We start from the raw sequence: 13,743 nt of genomic DNA on the forward strand, positions 1-13,743 counted from the left end.
ACTGTAATTAACTGCCTGAAGGTGGAATGATTATTATTTGTTATTCTGTATATAACTGAGCTGCTGTTACTGTGCCACACTCTTTTTGTGGCTCTATTAAAAAAAAGGATCTTCAGATTTGTGGCGGTGGGAGGATAATGAATGAACAGGATATGTGCTTGTGCAGTGTGGATAATAATGGGTGTATGAGAAAGAAATTAAGGAGAGATGCATCTGATGAAGTGGAATGTCATCCACTGAAACTGATTCCATGGTACATGTTTTAATCTTTAAGGTACCGCAAGATTCTGTAACAGAACATTTGATGAGCCTGAGTTCAAATTGCTGCTTAGTGCAAGGGCAGGGACTACAATTTGGGACTACAATTCCCATCATCCCTAGCTAACAGGACCAGTGGTCAGGGATAATGGGAATTGTAGTCCCAAACATCTGGAGGGCCAGAGTTTGCCTATGCCTGCTGTATTCCTTTGTGAACTATCATCCAGAGGCCACATGCCAGTAGTGAATGTGGTCCCAATTTAGGCAAGGCCAAATGCACAATCATGCACAGCCAATGCACAGCCAATGTACTGCAGATAATAATTAAATGCAGGGATGTGGGAACCTGTGCCTCTCCATATGTTATTGGACTACAGCTCCCATCATCCATTACCATTGGCCATGCTGGCTGGGGCTGATGGGAGCTGGACTCCAACAACTTCTGTAGGGTCACAGGCTCCCCATCACTGATGAAATGAGACATCTGCAGCCCTGATGAAGATCCTTTCGCCATAGAATAGCATTGTACATCTCAGGGCAATAGAATATGTACTGTATAAGCACTTTGTGTCAACTTTATCACGTTGACATATATGGCAACTCAGAAAATGTTTGCAGTTCCAGAGGAAAATGTTTCAGCATACAAAGAGGGTTACTTTCCTCTCCCTCTCTTCAAGGTCTGCAGCAAGGATGAGTGAGCATCCTTGAAATCTTAATGACCAGCCATTAGTGATAATCATGTAAAACCCTTGTAATATTGCTGAATACCGTGTATTCATAGATTCTCTTAGAATTTTGTTTGGTAATGAAACAGCACACCATTGCTAATGTACACAAAGTCTGCTACCGTCTGCCTAAGATTAAAGGTGCCCAGGTATGTCTAACTTCACATTGAAAGAGACACCATTAGACTTTGGCATCCTTGTTATAAAAACGCTCTGCATATATATAACCTAATCCAGAAGCTAACCAGCTTCTGCTTCCTTAACCCGACATCTAAAGGTCAAACTGTACTTAAGAAATTATTTTATTGAATTTAGAGCCAGTACTGCCAGAGGGCTATCAGATTTGGCATTATGCTTCTTATTTAGGAGCTAAAACGAAAGAAGCTGCCATTTAAAATTGGTTCCCAATATTGAAGCAAGATTTCCTAATTTGAAACATACGTGTTATTTGGTGCATGAAAGAATAATGCAGTAAGGAGAGAGCTAGGAGTAAAATGGCACACTTAGGCAGCAGGCTTCCAACTTTTCTTTTTGGACCTCTGTGTGTCAAAGAGTGATGGGAGAAGGGGCCTCTTAAAATCGTTTCCCCTTGGTTACTTGTCTTGCTCAAAATACCTCCCAGCTGCTTTCCCACTTGCTTGGGCAAAGGCACAAGTACTCATTATATTTTTCTTCTAAGGGTGGAAAAGCACTGCCTGCCGGCAGGGAGTTATCAGAGGGAAGGATGCCGTATTAAGCTTCCCTTCCCCTCACTGCTCAAATTTTGCGGCCTCCTTGCTTTTTAAAAAATGTATGAGACTGTTGAATGCATCTGCTGTATAACATCCAGTTTTGCCTTTACCGTGTTACACTGTCAGGTATCAAATGACAGGTGTGTGTTAATGTTTGCGCTAGACCAGAGATACATAGGGCCACCTGATGAATGGCTTAGCGGAAGAGACATTTGAACCAGGGACTCCATGACTCAGAACTCACCCATCATCCTCTCTCATAAATAAAAAGGGCAGAAAAAGGAAACCTATATTTGATGGTAAGAAAGTTTGCTCAGGAGCTTTTCATAGTTTTATTGTACACGTGTGTCCTCAGTAGTAAACAAGATTGGATGATAAGCAAATAAAAGTACTACAGAGGTGGGGGCGGGGGGCGGTATCTACCCTGTGGCTTGGTTGCTGTGTGTGTAGTTAATTTCATTTCCTTTATCTTGTTTTGAGTAAAATAGCTAACTTGAATAGCTTATTTTGAAGTGCAAATATTTCCAGGTACTTACATGACAGAGAGCATGAAAGGTGTAGACAGGGAGTGTTGTCAGGTGTGTTTATCAGCACAGGAACGGAACCTCAAAACCTATATTTAGAGCCTTGAATAATATGTTGATTGCCTGAGCTCCCACATATCAAATAGGTCTTCTGCCTACGTGTTTTGCCATGATATCATCAGCAACTCATGGTGTTTGGCGTGGGATCTAGCTGTGTTGGATATTAACAGAATGACATCTGACCATACTACAATTCCTCTTCTAATTGGTTTCCAGGAAAGTTTTGTTGTCCCACTCTGTTTACCCAGGGACATGTGGTCTTTATCATACTGTATTATTTGCTTTCCCCAAGATTTGACTATTGTGTTTTACATTGAATTGTACCTGAAATTCAGGGCTGGCCCAAGGCATTCCCAATACCTTCTGCCTGAGGCTCCTGCCTCAATCTGCATAATGGTTGGATAGGCCCTGTTGAAATCAGCTAGAAGCAAAAACAATGTCACTTCTAGAATAATGGCTTTATCTGCAGCACAATGGCCGTTGTTTTCAGGAATTGCAAAACTTCCACAGGATGATAGGACTGAGCTTTCAGGTGCTGTATATTCCAGAAGACCTCATGCTTCAAGCAGTCAGTGTTATCAGAAACTGTTTGCATGATTGCTATATTTGTGTGTGTGGTCAAATAGTTAATCAGCGGTCAGGTGACTTGAAAGCGAGAAGAACCATTAGCAAGGTTTCTTGCCTTGCCTTTGTTTAATCTAGCTGTGATGTCACGGTCTAAATATCTCCTTGGCATTTTCCAGCCAAAGTTCAGCACTTTAAAAATTGCATTGATTTCATTGTGAGACGTGGGGATGTGCTTTGTTCTTTTCGTTTTAACTGATTTTTAACTTCAAGTAACAAAACATATCCATACAAGGAATGCATGTCTTAGTAGCTGTACAGAAAGTAAAGAAAAATTGTGACTGATGGTTGTTCTCTCAGTTGTTTGTCTTCATTTGGTTGAGGTCCCAGTTGATTTTTTTACTTTCCAGTTGTGTGGAGGCAGGTTTAATTACGCCTTCATAAATTATTAGGCGTTTGAATGGGTAACCTGATCGCTTCCTTATCCCTGCTCAGTGGCAGATTTTGGTCTTTCAGATTTCAGCACACACACACCCCTCCCCATCTCTTGCCTTCCGCTTTGCTCAGTTCACTATGTCATAGCTGCCATGCCCTGCAGCGCACCCAGTGTGGCAGAACTGGTCATGCAGCCCTAACTCCGCCTCTGGCCTGCTTCATGGAGGGCTGTGGTGTAATTTTTAAGTTCACTTCTGCATTGCAGTGTTCCTGTGCAGGGATTATGGTGCATTCCTTGCAGGCCAGATCTGCTGCATCTGTGGCTCCTGCTGCCCCAGGCAATCACTTCACCTTGCCTCATGGGTGGGCCGGCCCTGCTCCACTTTATAGTTCGCTTCTTAACTGCAGCTTGTAGGGAACAACAACCCATGGTCACTATTTAAGATGAAACCAAAGCTTCCTGGTTTGTTTCTCCCGCTCACACCAACTGGGAGGATCAATTGGGCAGCATGATCAGGCAAGCATCTCATGTTTAGTAAACCATGATAAGCAAAGCCAGAAATTCCAGTTTATTGTGACGTGTGAACATGGCCAATGAGAGTGGCACAAGATCGTGTCATTTAGATACCCACCCGTGTGAGCAAGGGACAGTTCAGGACAAAAACTGAAACTAAGACTTCAGCAGGAATTTTAAAGAAGAATACTGTATATAGAAAAGAAAACAACAAGGAATGTCATGGCCATCAGTCTCACTCATCCAAGATCCAGCATTTCCAGATCAAACTTTGATCATAGGGAGGTACCATGGTGGAGTGGGGAGACTTTTTGACCCAGTGGGTCATATATTTATCTTTACTCACCCTGTTGGCCAACTTTGATGGGTGGGCAGAACAAGCCACATGTCAGTCATCTGACACCACAATGATTACATGTGATTGACAGGTGGGCACATTTACTCACCTGTCAAAGGTAGCCTGCTGTGTGAGGGAGATGTGATCAAACTCCCCACATATCAGCTGATGTGTAGGGAGTTTAGCCCTGCTCTCTACCTGCCCCACACCTGATGTCCCATATGATGTCAGGTGTGAGGCATATGATGTCAGAGGTGGGGCAAATGGAGAGATTCCCCAACCCCGAGCAATGGTTTTCATAGAGAAACTCACATTGTTCCCCAGAACAAGTCTATCTTGCAATCAAATTAACCTCAAAACTAATTTTTAGTACATTTTGAGCTATGCCTTCTCACACTTAAATTTTTGGTTTCTCTGAAATTTTATATTGTGATATTTAGATTTGCAATCTAGTATAATTTTTCTATATTCCTTTTGAGTTCTAGCAAAAAAAGTTACTGTTTTAAATAAGCAGTTGGTTTTTAGCTAAGTTAGTGTCTGACAAAACTCCTTTTTCCCACAGACATTTTGAAAAGTACTACAGGACGTGTATTAATTATATTTCATGTTTATAGTAAGGCATAGCTCCAGGTTCAGCATGACTCTGTGAATGCATTTTTAATATATGCCTAAAAACCCCAAGGAAAGGTGTTCAAAGTCAGATCATAAAAGAATAGTATGTCTTCTAATTAACAGTGACTGTCTTTAGAAGTTAGGCATCATGCTTTCATTATGTCTATGAAACATTTACTTAGGAACCATGAGAGGTGTTTTATATGTGTATTATTACTAATGAATATCTTGGCATTTATTCTTACAATTTCTCAGATTTACCACTTCGTAGCATTGTTCTCCAAGCAGTTAGCAATAAAATTTAAAAAGTGAAAACAATAATAAATTTCACTTTTAAAGCCACAATAAAACTGAAGCAAGGTATTCTTCCAATAGAGTATGTTGACTAATACAGTGGTACCTCGACTTACGAAGACGATCCGTTCCACGGCTGTCTCCGTAAGTCGAAGTCTTCGGTTGTTGAAGTGCCCGTTCTGCGCATGCGCGAAGTGCGATTTCATGCTTCTGCGCATGTGCCGACCGCGCGCGCATGGCACGCGTGGCGAAAAGACTTCTGGGGTTGTCGACTTCGGAAGTTGAAACCTTCAGAAGTCGAGTCGTTCGGATGTCGAGGTACCACTGTAATTTCATGGCCCCAGACCAGCTAGGAAATTCTCTATGGCTATGCAAACAGATATTATTATTATTATTATTATTATTATTATTATTATTATTATTTCCTTCATCCTAAGGTCCCAGGACAGGTTACAGTAATAAAACCACATGCATTTCCCAAGGGTAATCATGAAGCCACTTTTTAGAAATCTGGAATTTCACTGATCTGCTTGGGAGAACAAATGGAGAATTGAATCTGGTCCCCACCACCACTTCTCCTCCTTCTCTGCTAAACAGCTGATTGGTGGGATCCAAACTTTTCAACCAGGGCTATGCATTTGCAGCCTCCGCTGCTGCTCTGCTTAACTGGGGCCCCTGCCTGATAATTTCAAAGCCCATCAGGAAGTCTTTAAAAAGGGAGTCTTTAAAAATAACCTTTCCTGCTGCTATTCCATTCAGTTATATCATAGTGTAAATGTACATGGGACAAAATTGATCCTGTACTGTAGGCAGCTCTAACCAAAGAGAAAAGGGCAAAGATGTACCATAAATGTAAAAATGTTCCATTTCTTAAAATATGTGTGGTATTTTTTAGAGCCCTGGCTGCCAATGTTCCGTACAAACTACTGTGAAAGAATTTAAAGAAACAGTTTCAGCACATCATAATGAAAACTCTCCCACTGCTAACATTTATGCTTTGTTCTTCTAGGTGTTCCTTATTTCACTGTTGAGCCAGAAGATCTGTCTGTTATCTCCAATACTCCTTTCCAACTATTTTGTGCTGCAGCTGGCCCACCTGAGCCAGTGACAATTGTCTGGTGGATGGGCGATTCCAAAGTTGGTCGTTCCGATGTCTCCCCCTCCACCCTAAATGTGCCAGGTAAGGCTTTCTCCTAGGATAAACAAGGGCCTTAGAAAAGGAGTGGAGTGGCTTATGAAGAGACCATACAACTTGCACTAGTGTCATGTTGCTGGTGTTACGTGAGACTAAAAAGCAAGTGAGTATCCAGTACAGTCATACCTCGGGCGTTGAATGGAATCTGTTCCAGAAGTCCATTCGACTTCCAAAATGTTCGGAAACCAAAGTGCGGCTTCCGATTGTCTGCAGGAAGCTCCTGCAGCCAATCGGAAGCTGCGGAAGCCCTGTCGGACGTTCAACTTCCAAAAATAGTTCGCAAACCGGAACAGTCACTTCCGGGTTTGGGAGCCAAAACGTTCGAGAACTAAGTTGTCTGAAAACCAAGGTACGACTGTATACAGTAGAGGTCACCAAAGATGAGGTTATCTCTGGTAAAATTTCCATGGAATTTCCATGTGGGGCAAACTAGATAACTGCAGAACAAATATGCCTTCTCAAAAAAAAAAAAAAAAAATACTCCACTCATTCTAGGTCTTCTTCTTGATGTATATTTTTGTTAACAGATTTTAATTTTTTTCCAATTGTCTTATCAGTTCTAATGCTTTAAGCTGTTCTGAGTGCTTCTGTTTCCTCCAGCATGGCAGAAAGCCAGCCCCATTGCAGCTGAAGGGAAATACACTATAATAGAATAGAGCAGCAATGGGAAACTTGCAGCTACTGAAACATTCCTATGCAGTTGAAGGAACCTTGTTGGAACTCAGTGGTCTAGCTATACAACGTTCCCAGACCTTCGTACTGAAAGGAATGGAGGAAGGACTTGGTACTCACTCAGCAATGTATTGGGACAAAAAGCCAGAAACTTTCTCCCCCATTTTGTCCTAATGTCATAGACAAAGGGTTGATCCTACTGAGTCATCAGATTTCTCACATGTACCCTCGCTATTATGATCTCCTTTATCCCAAAACAACAGCAGTTAGGATGGTGAGATCGAAGGCAGGTCTCCTGCAGCTTTAATAAGTTGGTTGGAGGAAGGAATTTCAGCAAGTGCAGTTTGCGTGAAAGCCCATGCTAGATGTAGCATGCATGGAAAGCAAATACACACACATAGTGTGTATGTGTGTGTGTGTGTGCATACACAGACAGGTTATGTATCCAAACTAACACATAACCATAAAAACAGAAACAGCATTTCAGTATAAAACAAATTAGAGAGATGCAGTTACATGCAGTCAAGCTTTTAAGATGAATCTATGTAGACCAACCACAACGAGGACTGAGTCATGGGAGGAGTATTTATATGACTCTCTCTATTTACTGTATATAGTAAATAAAAAATAGAGACGAGTCCACATCAAAACTGGCCAATTTGGCTTCGGCCCAGACTATATGTCTTTGTCTGACCAGACATTCAGATGAAGCAATGTTACCTACATTAGCAAATAGAACTTTTGATGCTTTTCAGTATTGGGATATTACCAATCTGGTTGCTGATAGCAACATAAACGATTGATTTTTATAAGTTATAGGAGGATTGACATTTGTGTTCTCAAGAAAGAAGGGCCACGGAGCTTTGCTTGTAGGTTCTTTCTCTGAAGGGAAGAGGAAGGATCAGAAGGTGAACCTGGGTGTGCTATCTCTGGGTCACACCGTTCCTGAGGCATGCAAGAAGGAGCATGTTTGGGTGTGGGGAGCTGGTGTTGCAGGAAAGAGCAGCAAAATGTTTAAAGGAAATAATAATTAGCCTAGGGGGTGGGGAAGTGGGGCAGGGCCAACATTTCAGCAGTCAGCCGATTTATCTTCAAACACTAGATTGCTGCACCTTCCTCAGAGCAGAGGGCCTGCATTTTCTTTTTGTACCTGTACTGCGGACGTTTTGGGTGTTACCACCACCGTCAAGAAAAGCAATGCTCTTATTAGAATTGCTTGATCTGTTATCAGCCAGAATATATCACCTTGTGTTTTAAAATTTATCTTGCCATCTCTCTCCATCTTTTGATCTTCCACTCCTACTCTTAATTTTCAGCAAGGATAATGCAAGCTTACTTCAGACATGCTTTGTCAGTGCATCACACTCCTAAACTGCAGCCTCAGCTACTGTTTCAGACTCTGGTTTGTCCTGTACCAAGGACAGTGAAGCAGGCAAAAGCTCAGATAGAAACTTCAGAGTCATTTCTCCCGCAAGCTTCACCAGGAGTGTCCCAGTTCCGCTTTTTAATTTGAAATCATCGTTTTGTCTTTCACAAAACTAGAGACATAAAAAGTAAACTAGCCCTTTAAAAAGAAAAAAGAAAAACAGAATAATACTTTGAAAAAGAAACCTATCATTAGCTCTCTGAGTCATCCGAGTCCAGTCTAAGGACCCAGTTTTTCTAAACAACAGCTCTGTGCTTCCTGTGAGCAGGATGTCAATAATGCTGAGTTAGGTGGCATTCCAGAGGCCTTGTTCTTTATCACTTAATCCCTATGTGTGTTAAAGGGCAAAGTAAACATTCCAATAAGTATTCCCTTCCTGGCTGAGCAACCTTCAGCCCTGTCATAATTACAGGCACCTTGAGGCATTGCTGCTCGTCCAGGGACTCTCATATAGCTCACTTGCTAGCAGCACTTTCTTTGAGCAAAGAGAAGGTCTGGTATTTATGGTTCCTCTGGGTGGGAAGATTGTCTGCAGCCATTTTGAATTGCTCTTCAGACGTATGGCAAGCCATGTCAGAACTGTAGATTTTGGCGAATTACTTTTAAAAAAGCTCAACAACTTTGGACAAAACTAAAAAAGAAGAAGAAGAAGAAGAAGAAGAAGAAGAAGAAGAAGAAGAAGAAGAAGAAGAAGAAGAAGAAGAAGAAGAAGAAGAAGAAGAAGAAGAAGAAGAAGAAGAAGAAGAAGCTCAACAACTTTTCTATCTGGATTTTCACATTTTGAAATATGGTAACCCAGGTTAGGGTTGCCAGACTTAATAGAGGACAGGACTTCTGTGCCTTTAATTGCCCTGCTCTCTTTTGAGTCTGGAAACCTTAAAGAGAAACCAGCAGACCCTTTGCTTGGAAATTAAGCAAAGGGTCTGCTGGTTTCTCTTTAAGGTTTCCAGACTCAAAAGAGAGCAGGGCAATTAAAGGCATAGAAGTCCTATCCTCTATTGAGTCTGGCAACCCTAAGTACATGGTGTAGTCTAAATGGGACCATTGTCATCTGAATGTTGTTGTTATTTCAGTTTTGACAACCTGAAAGGACAGGTTTCTGCCTTGTGTTGAAACCCTCAATTTTAAAAGACTATTTATATAAACACTCATATTCTGGTGTACAGACAAAACCATAATCCCTTTTCAGTCTTCTGCTTCTGCCCACATGAAAAATAACATTAACCTGATCTGTAACTAAGGGATTAAATGAAGGCTGGATTCCTCTCCCCTCCCCGCCCCCCGCCACCCCTTCCAAAGTACTGTATATAACTACTAAACTTGACAAAAGACAGATGCAGGAAAAGTTGTGCTATTGCGGGGCTGGGGACATTTTGGCTCCTCAGATGCTGGACTACAACTCCCATCATCCTTGGTCATTTGCCCACGCTGACTGGGCCTAATGGGAATTGGTTCCCCCAGCCCTGTGTTTTTGTCTTTGCTGGTTGGGGAGGTACCACTTTTGCAGCTTTGCGTGCTCCAGATTCATGCCCATATTAACAACCAGAAACAACCTACCATGTGTTTCTAGACTCTTAGGCCAACATTACACACACATTAATGGTGTGTGCATGCATTCCCCAATATAAAGCGCAAAGCTGAAAATAGGAAATAGTACAGTCATACCTCGGTTTAAGTACGCCTCGGTTTGAGTACTTTCAGTTTAAGTACTCCGCGGACCCGTCTGGAACAGATTAATCTACTTTCCATCACTTTCAATGGGAAAGTTCGCTTCAGGTTAAGTACGGACTTCCAGAACCAATTACAATCATACTTTGGGTTAAGTATGCTTCAGGTTGAGTACTCCACGGACCCGTCTGGAACGGATTAATCCACTTTCCATTACTTTCAATGGGAAAGTTTGCTTCAGGTTAAGTACACTTCAGTTTAAGTACTCCGCGGACCGTCTGGAACAGATTAATCCACTTTCCATGGGAAGGTTCGCTTCAGGTTAAGTAAGCTTTAGGTTGTACAGACTTCTAGAACCAATTGTGTACTTAAACTGAGGTACCACTGTAATTTGTTAACTGCAGCTAGTGACCTCTTTCCCAGAGGACACAGTTAGTGTGCCCTTGGAAGAACGCTACATTTATGTGTAAATGCTTACAAGGAGCACTTCATTACGATGGAGACAAAAGCACTGATTTCTGTGACTGCCGATTAAATAATCCTGTTGCCACTGAGTTGTGGATTCTCAGTGGCGTTAATCAAGCTGCAATGTATTCATCATGCCTTTGGACACAGAGGTGCCTGTTGTTTCTAGTGGAGGTCGAGGGTATAATTTGAAATCAGCCAGAGACCTTGGCCAAGCCAAGCATCCTCTTTTCCCAGGCATTACACAAACAAAGGGATGGAGAGTATACAAGCCTTAACTTAAGAGCCTCAAAACAATAGGAGAGAGTCCGGCCAAGGACAGCAGTGAGATGACAACAATGAGAGAGCGAACAGCCTAGTACTTGGGCTGCCCTCCCCCCAGCCCACTCCATCCTGCCCTTTCCTTTCATATTTTGCAGAAGGAGCTTCCAGTGCAGGCTTCTCTGTGCCACATTCCTCCTGTTTTATAAAAAGAAAAGAAAAAAGCCGATTGACATGTTAATTACACCCAAATCCATGTGAGTTTGATCCGCTTCCAGCTCAGCCCCCAAAAGTTGCACATAGAGAGAGAGAGAGAGTCTGAGCTGCGTGTCAAACATAATTGAAATTCTGCTTGAGGTTGAAGCTGGGGGATTATTATACTGTACAGCAGTTTTGTGTGCTGCTTTCTTATTTTTTTCTTCTCCTCTCTCTCTCTCCCTTCCCCTCCTGCTCTCCCACTTCTTGGCTGTATTCCAGGTATTAATCAAAGCACAGTTTTCTCCTGCGAAGCCCACAACATAAAGGGACTGTCTTCATCTCGGACGGCCACTGTGCAGATTAAAGGTGAGAGAGATCCTTCCCTGTTCTTCCATAAACGGAAATTGAATGGGAAGAAAGCAGGGGAAAAACAGTTTCTGTTTCTCCCTCCTTCCCTACCTGCCTGCCTCCCTTCTACCACCATCCCCCTTCTCTCTCTCTCTCTCTCTCTCTCTCTCTCTCTCTCTCTCTCTCTCTCTCTCTCTCTCTCTCTCTCTCTCACACACACACACACACACACACACACAGGAACAGTTCTAAGCTGCTTTCCAGCAGTGCCTTCCCTCTCTCTCCTCAGCAAATGAAATAAAGCACTGTGCTCGCTGTTTGGTATGCGGGCCGGTGTCCCTGCAGCAAAATTTGCAATCAAAACCAAACCCCAACTGGCACAGGAATGGAAGATGTGACACGAAATAACAGATTTTCCTGGAAAAGAGGAAAAGGCATCAGAACCGTTTGTGGTAGGAAGGTGGGCCACAATGATGTCATCTGCAGCAGACAAACAGGGAAATCTCCCTTTTCTGCAGAAACAAGTTTGATGCCTTCATAGCAAAAAACAAAACAAAACACCCCAAACCTTCTCTCTTTTCTCCTCTCCCTTCCCATACCCCCACTCCCCCCCTACTCTAATGCATTGGCATCTCGTGAACTGCAGAGAACAGGAGGCGGCAGATCACCGTGAGGGCAATTAAATTTCAGGAATGTTATGCTTCTGTGGATTTCTGTGCTTTGCAGTGCCAAAGCTCTCATTTAAAGCTGGTAATTTGGAGCCCTATTAATAATTTTTGTTCCTTTCACAACTGCTACTTTCCTGCGGCGTTTCCTCCCCTCATAAGAAGCTAAAGTAGCTGCAGGCCAGGAGGGACTCGCACTCTTTCTTATTTTTAGGGCAAATCTACAGCTATGTTTTGGTTGGCTGGTCATATTTCTTAGCATGCAAAATGCGATTAGTTCATTTTATATGGGTGCATTGTTGTGGATGAGGATTACCAGAACCTTTATTTTCAAAGGGTTGTTTCTTTCTCCTCTCATTTATTTGTTTTTTTAAAAGGCTTTGTTTTTTTGCTCTGCCCACCATTGGAATGTGGCCACTGAGTCAAACCATTGTTGTGCCTCCCCCAGTATTGTGCACTCGGACCATTTAAAATACAAAATAAAAGATTCAGAAGGTAAAACAATAAAACAACAGAATTCTCTCTGACTGTTGGTGGTTTTTGCAGGAGGTGATCTTCCTGTTCTGACCTCAATGCATTTCACAGGCCATATAGGTCTGATAAGCAGCACTGTGAAAATGAGGAAGGGGCTGTCCCAACTGAATTCACCCAGGCCATTGGTGGTCTTTTATGCTTATGGCGTGAGTCCCCAGGCCTGGGCTTCTCATCAGCAGATCTTTTGGTGGTCCCTGAGAAGATGGAGAGGGGCTTCCCCACCTAGACTTTTTCAGGTGAATCACCTCTTCAGTTTGAAATCATCCTTCCTCATCCTCAGGCTCTCTTTCTGAGCCAAACAGTTGGAGACTGCAGCTCATATCAGCTAGCCAGTGTGGTGTAGTGGTTAAGAGCGGTAGACTCATAATCTGGTGAACCGGGTTCGCATCTCTGCTCCTGCACATGCAGCTGCTGGGCTAGTCACACTTCTCTCTGAAGTCTCTCAGACTCACTCACCTCACAGAGTATTTGTTGTGGGGGAGGAAGGGAAAGGAGAATGTTAGCAGCTTTGAGACTCCTTCGGGTAGTGATAAAGCGGAATATCAAATCCAAACTACTACTCCTCCTCCTCTTCTTCTTCTTCTTCTTCTTCTTCTTCTTCTTCTTCTTCTTCTTCTTCTTCTTCTTCCAAGCAGCCATTGGATGCTGATGGTGGTTCCTCTGCAGTCTTCAAACTGCACCTGTGGGGATCTCTGGCTTCCTTGACCTTATACCAAGGATATCCAATGTGATGCCCCCCCCTGATGTTGTTGGACTGCAGTTCCCATCAGCCTCAGCCAGCATAGACAACCATCTGGGATGGTGGGAGCCCTCAACTACTGTTACTTCCTGCATCACCTGGATATGCTAAGTTGCTTGAATTCATTAACAGTCGTAAAGAGATCATAATTTAATGGTAGGACAAATGCTTTGCATGCGGAAGGTCTCAGATTCATTCCCTGGCATCTTAGGAATAAGGATGTCAGGTAGTAGGTAATGGTAAAATCTTCTCCCGAGATCCTTGGGAGTTGCTGCTAGTCAGAGTAGACCAGGGTTTCCCAAACTTGCCTCTCCAGCTGTTTTTGGACTACAGTTGGCATCATCCCTGACCACTGGTCCTGGTAGCTAGGGATTATGGGAGTCATAGTCCAACAACAGTTGGAGACCCATGTTTGAGAAACCCTGGAGTAGATAATACTCAGTTTGATAGACAATTAGATCTGAAGGCAGCTTCCTATGCATCTGTTTCTTGTTTATCACTGGAGAAACCTAGGGTTG

The 13,743-nt window shown here is 42.8% G+C and overlaps 1 protein-coding gene across 3 annotated transcripts in view; it reads left to right on the top strand.

Annotated features, from left to right (window-relative positions):
- Positions 1–13,743, top strand: part of TYRO3 (TYRO3 protein tyrosine kinase) — a 62,289-nt gene that overhangs the window by 17,019 nt on the left and 31,527 nt on the right. For all 3 annotated transcript variants that reach the window (XM_035111768.2, XM_035111776.2, XM_060273573.1), the window contains exons 4-5: positions 6,064–6,234; positions 11,219–11,305. In XM_035111768.2, the coding sequence (XP_034967659.1) occupies positions 6,064–6,234; positions 11,219–11,305 (258 nt within the window). The remainder of the gene's footprint in view (positions 1–6,063; positions 6,235–11,218; positions 11,306–13,743) is intronic.

Source organism: Zootoca vivipara, chromosome 1 (assembly GCF_963506605.1).
Source record: "Zootoca vivipara chromosome 1, rZooViv1.1, whole genome shotgun sequence".
NCBI classification, from domain to species: domain Eukaryota; kingdom Metazoa; phylum Chordata; class Lepidosauria; order Squamata; family Lacertidae; genus Zootoca; species Zootoca vivipara.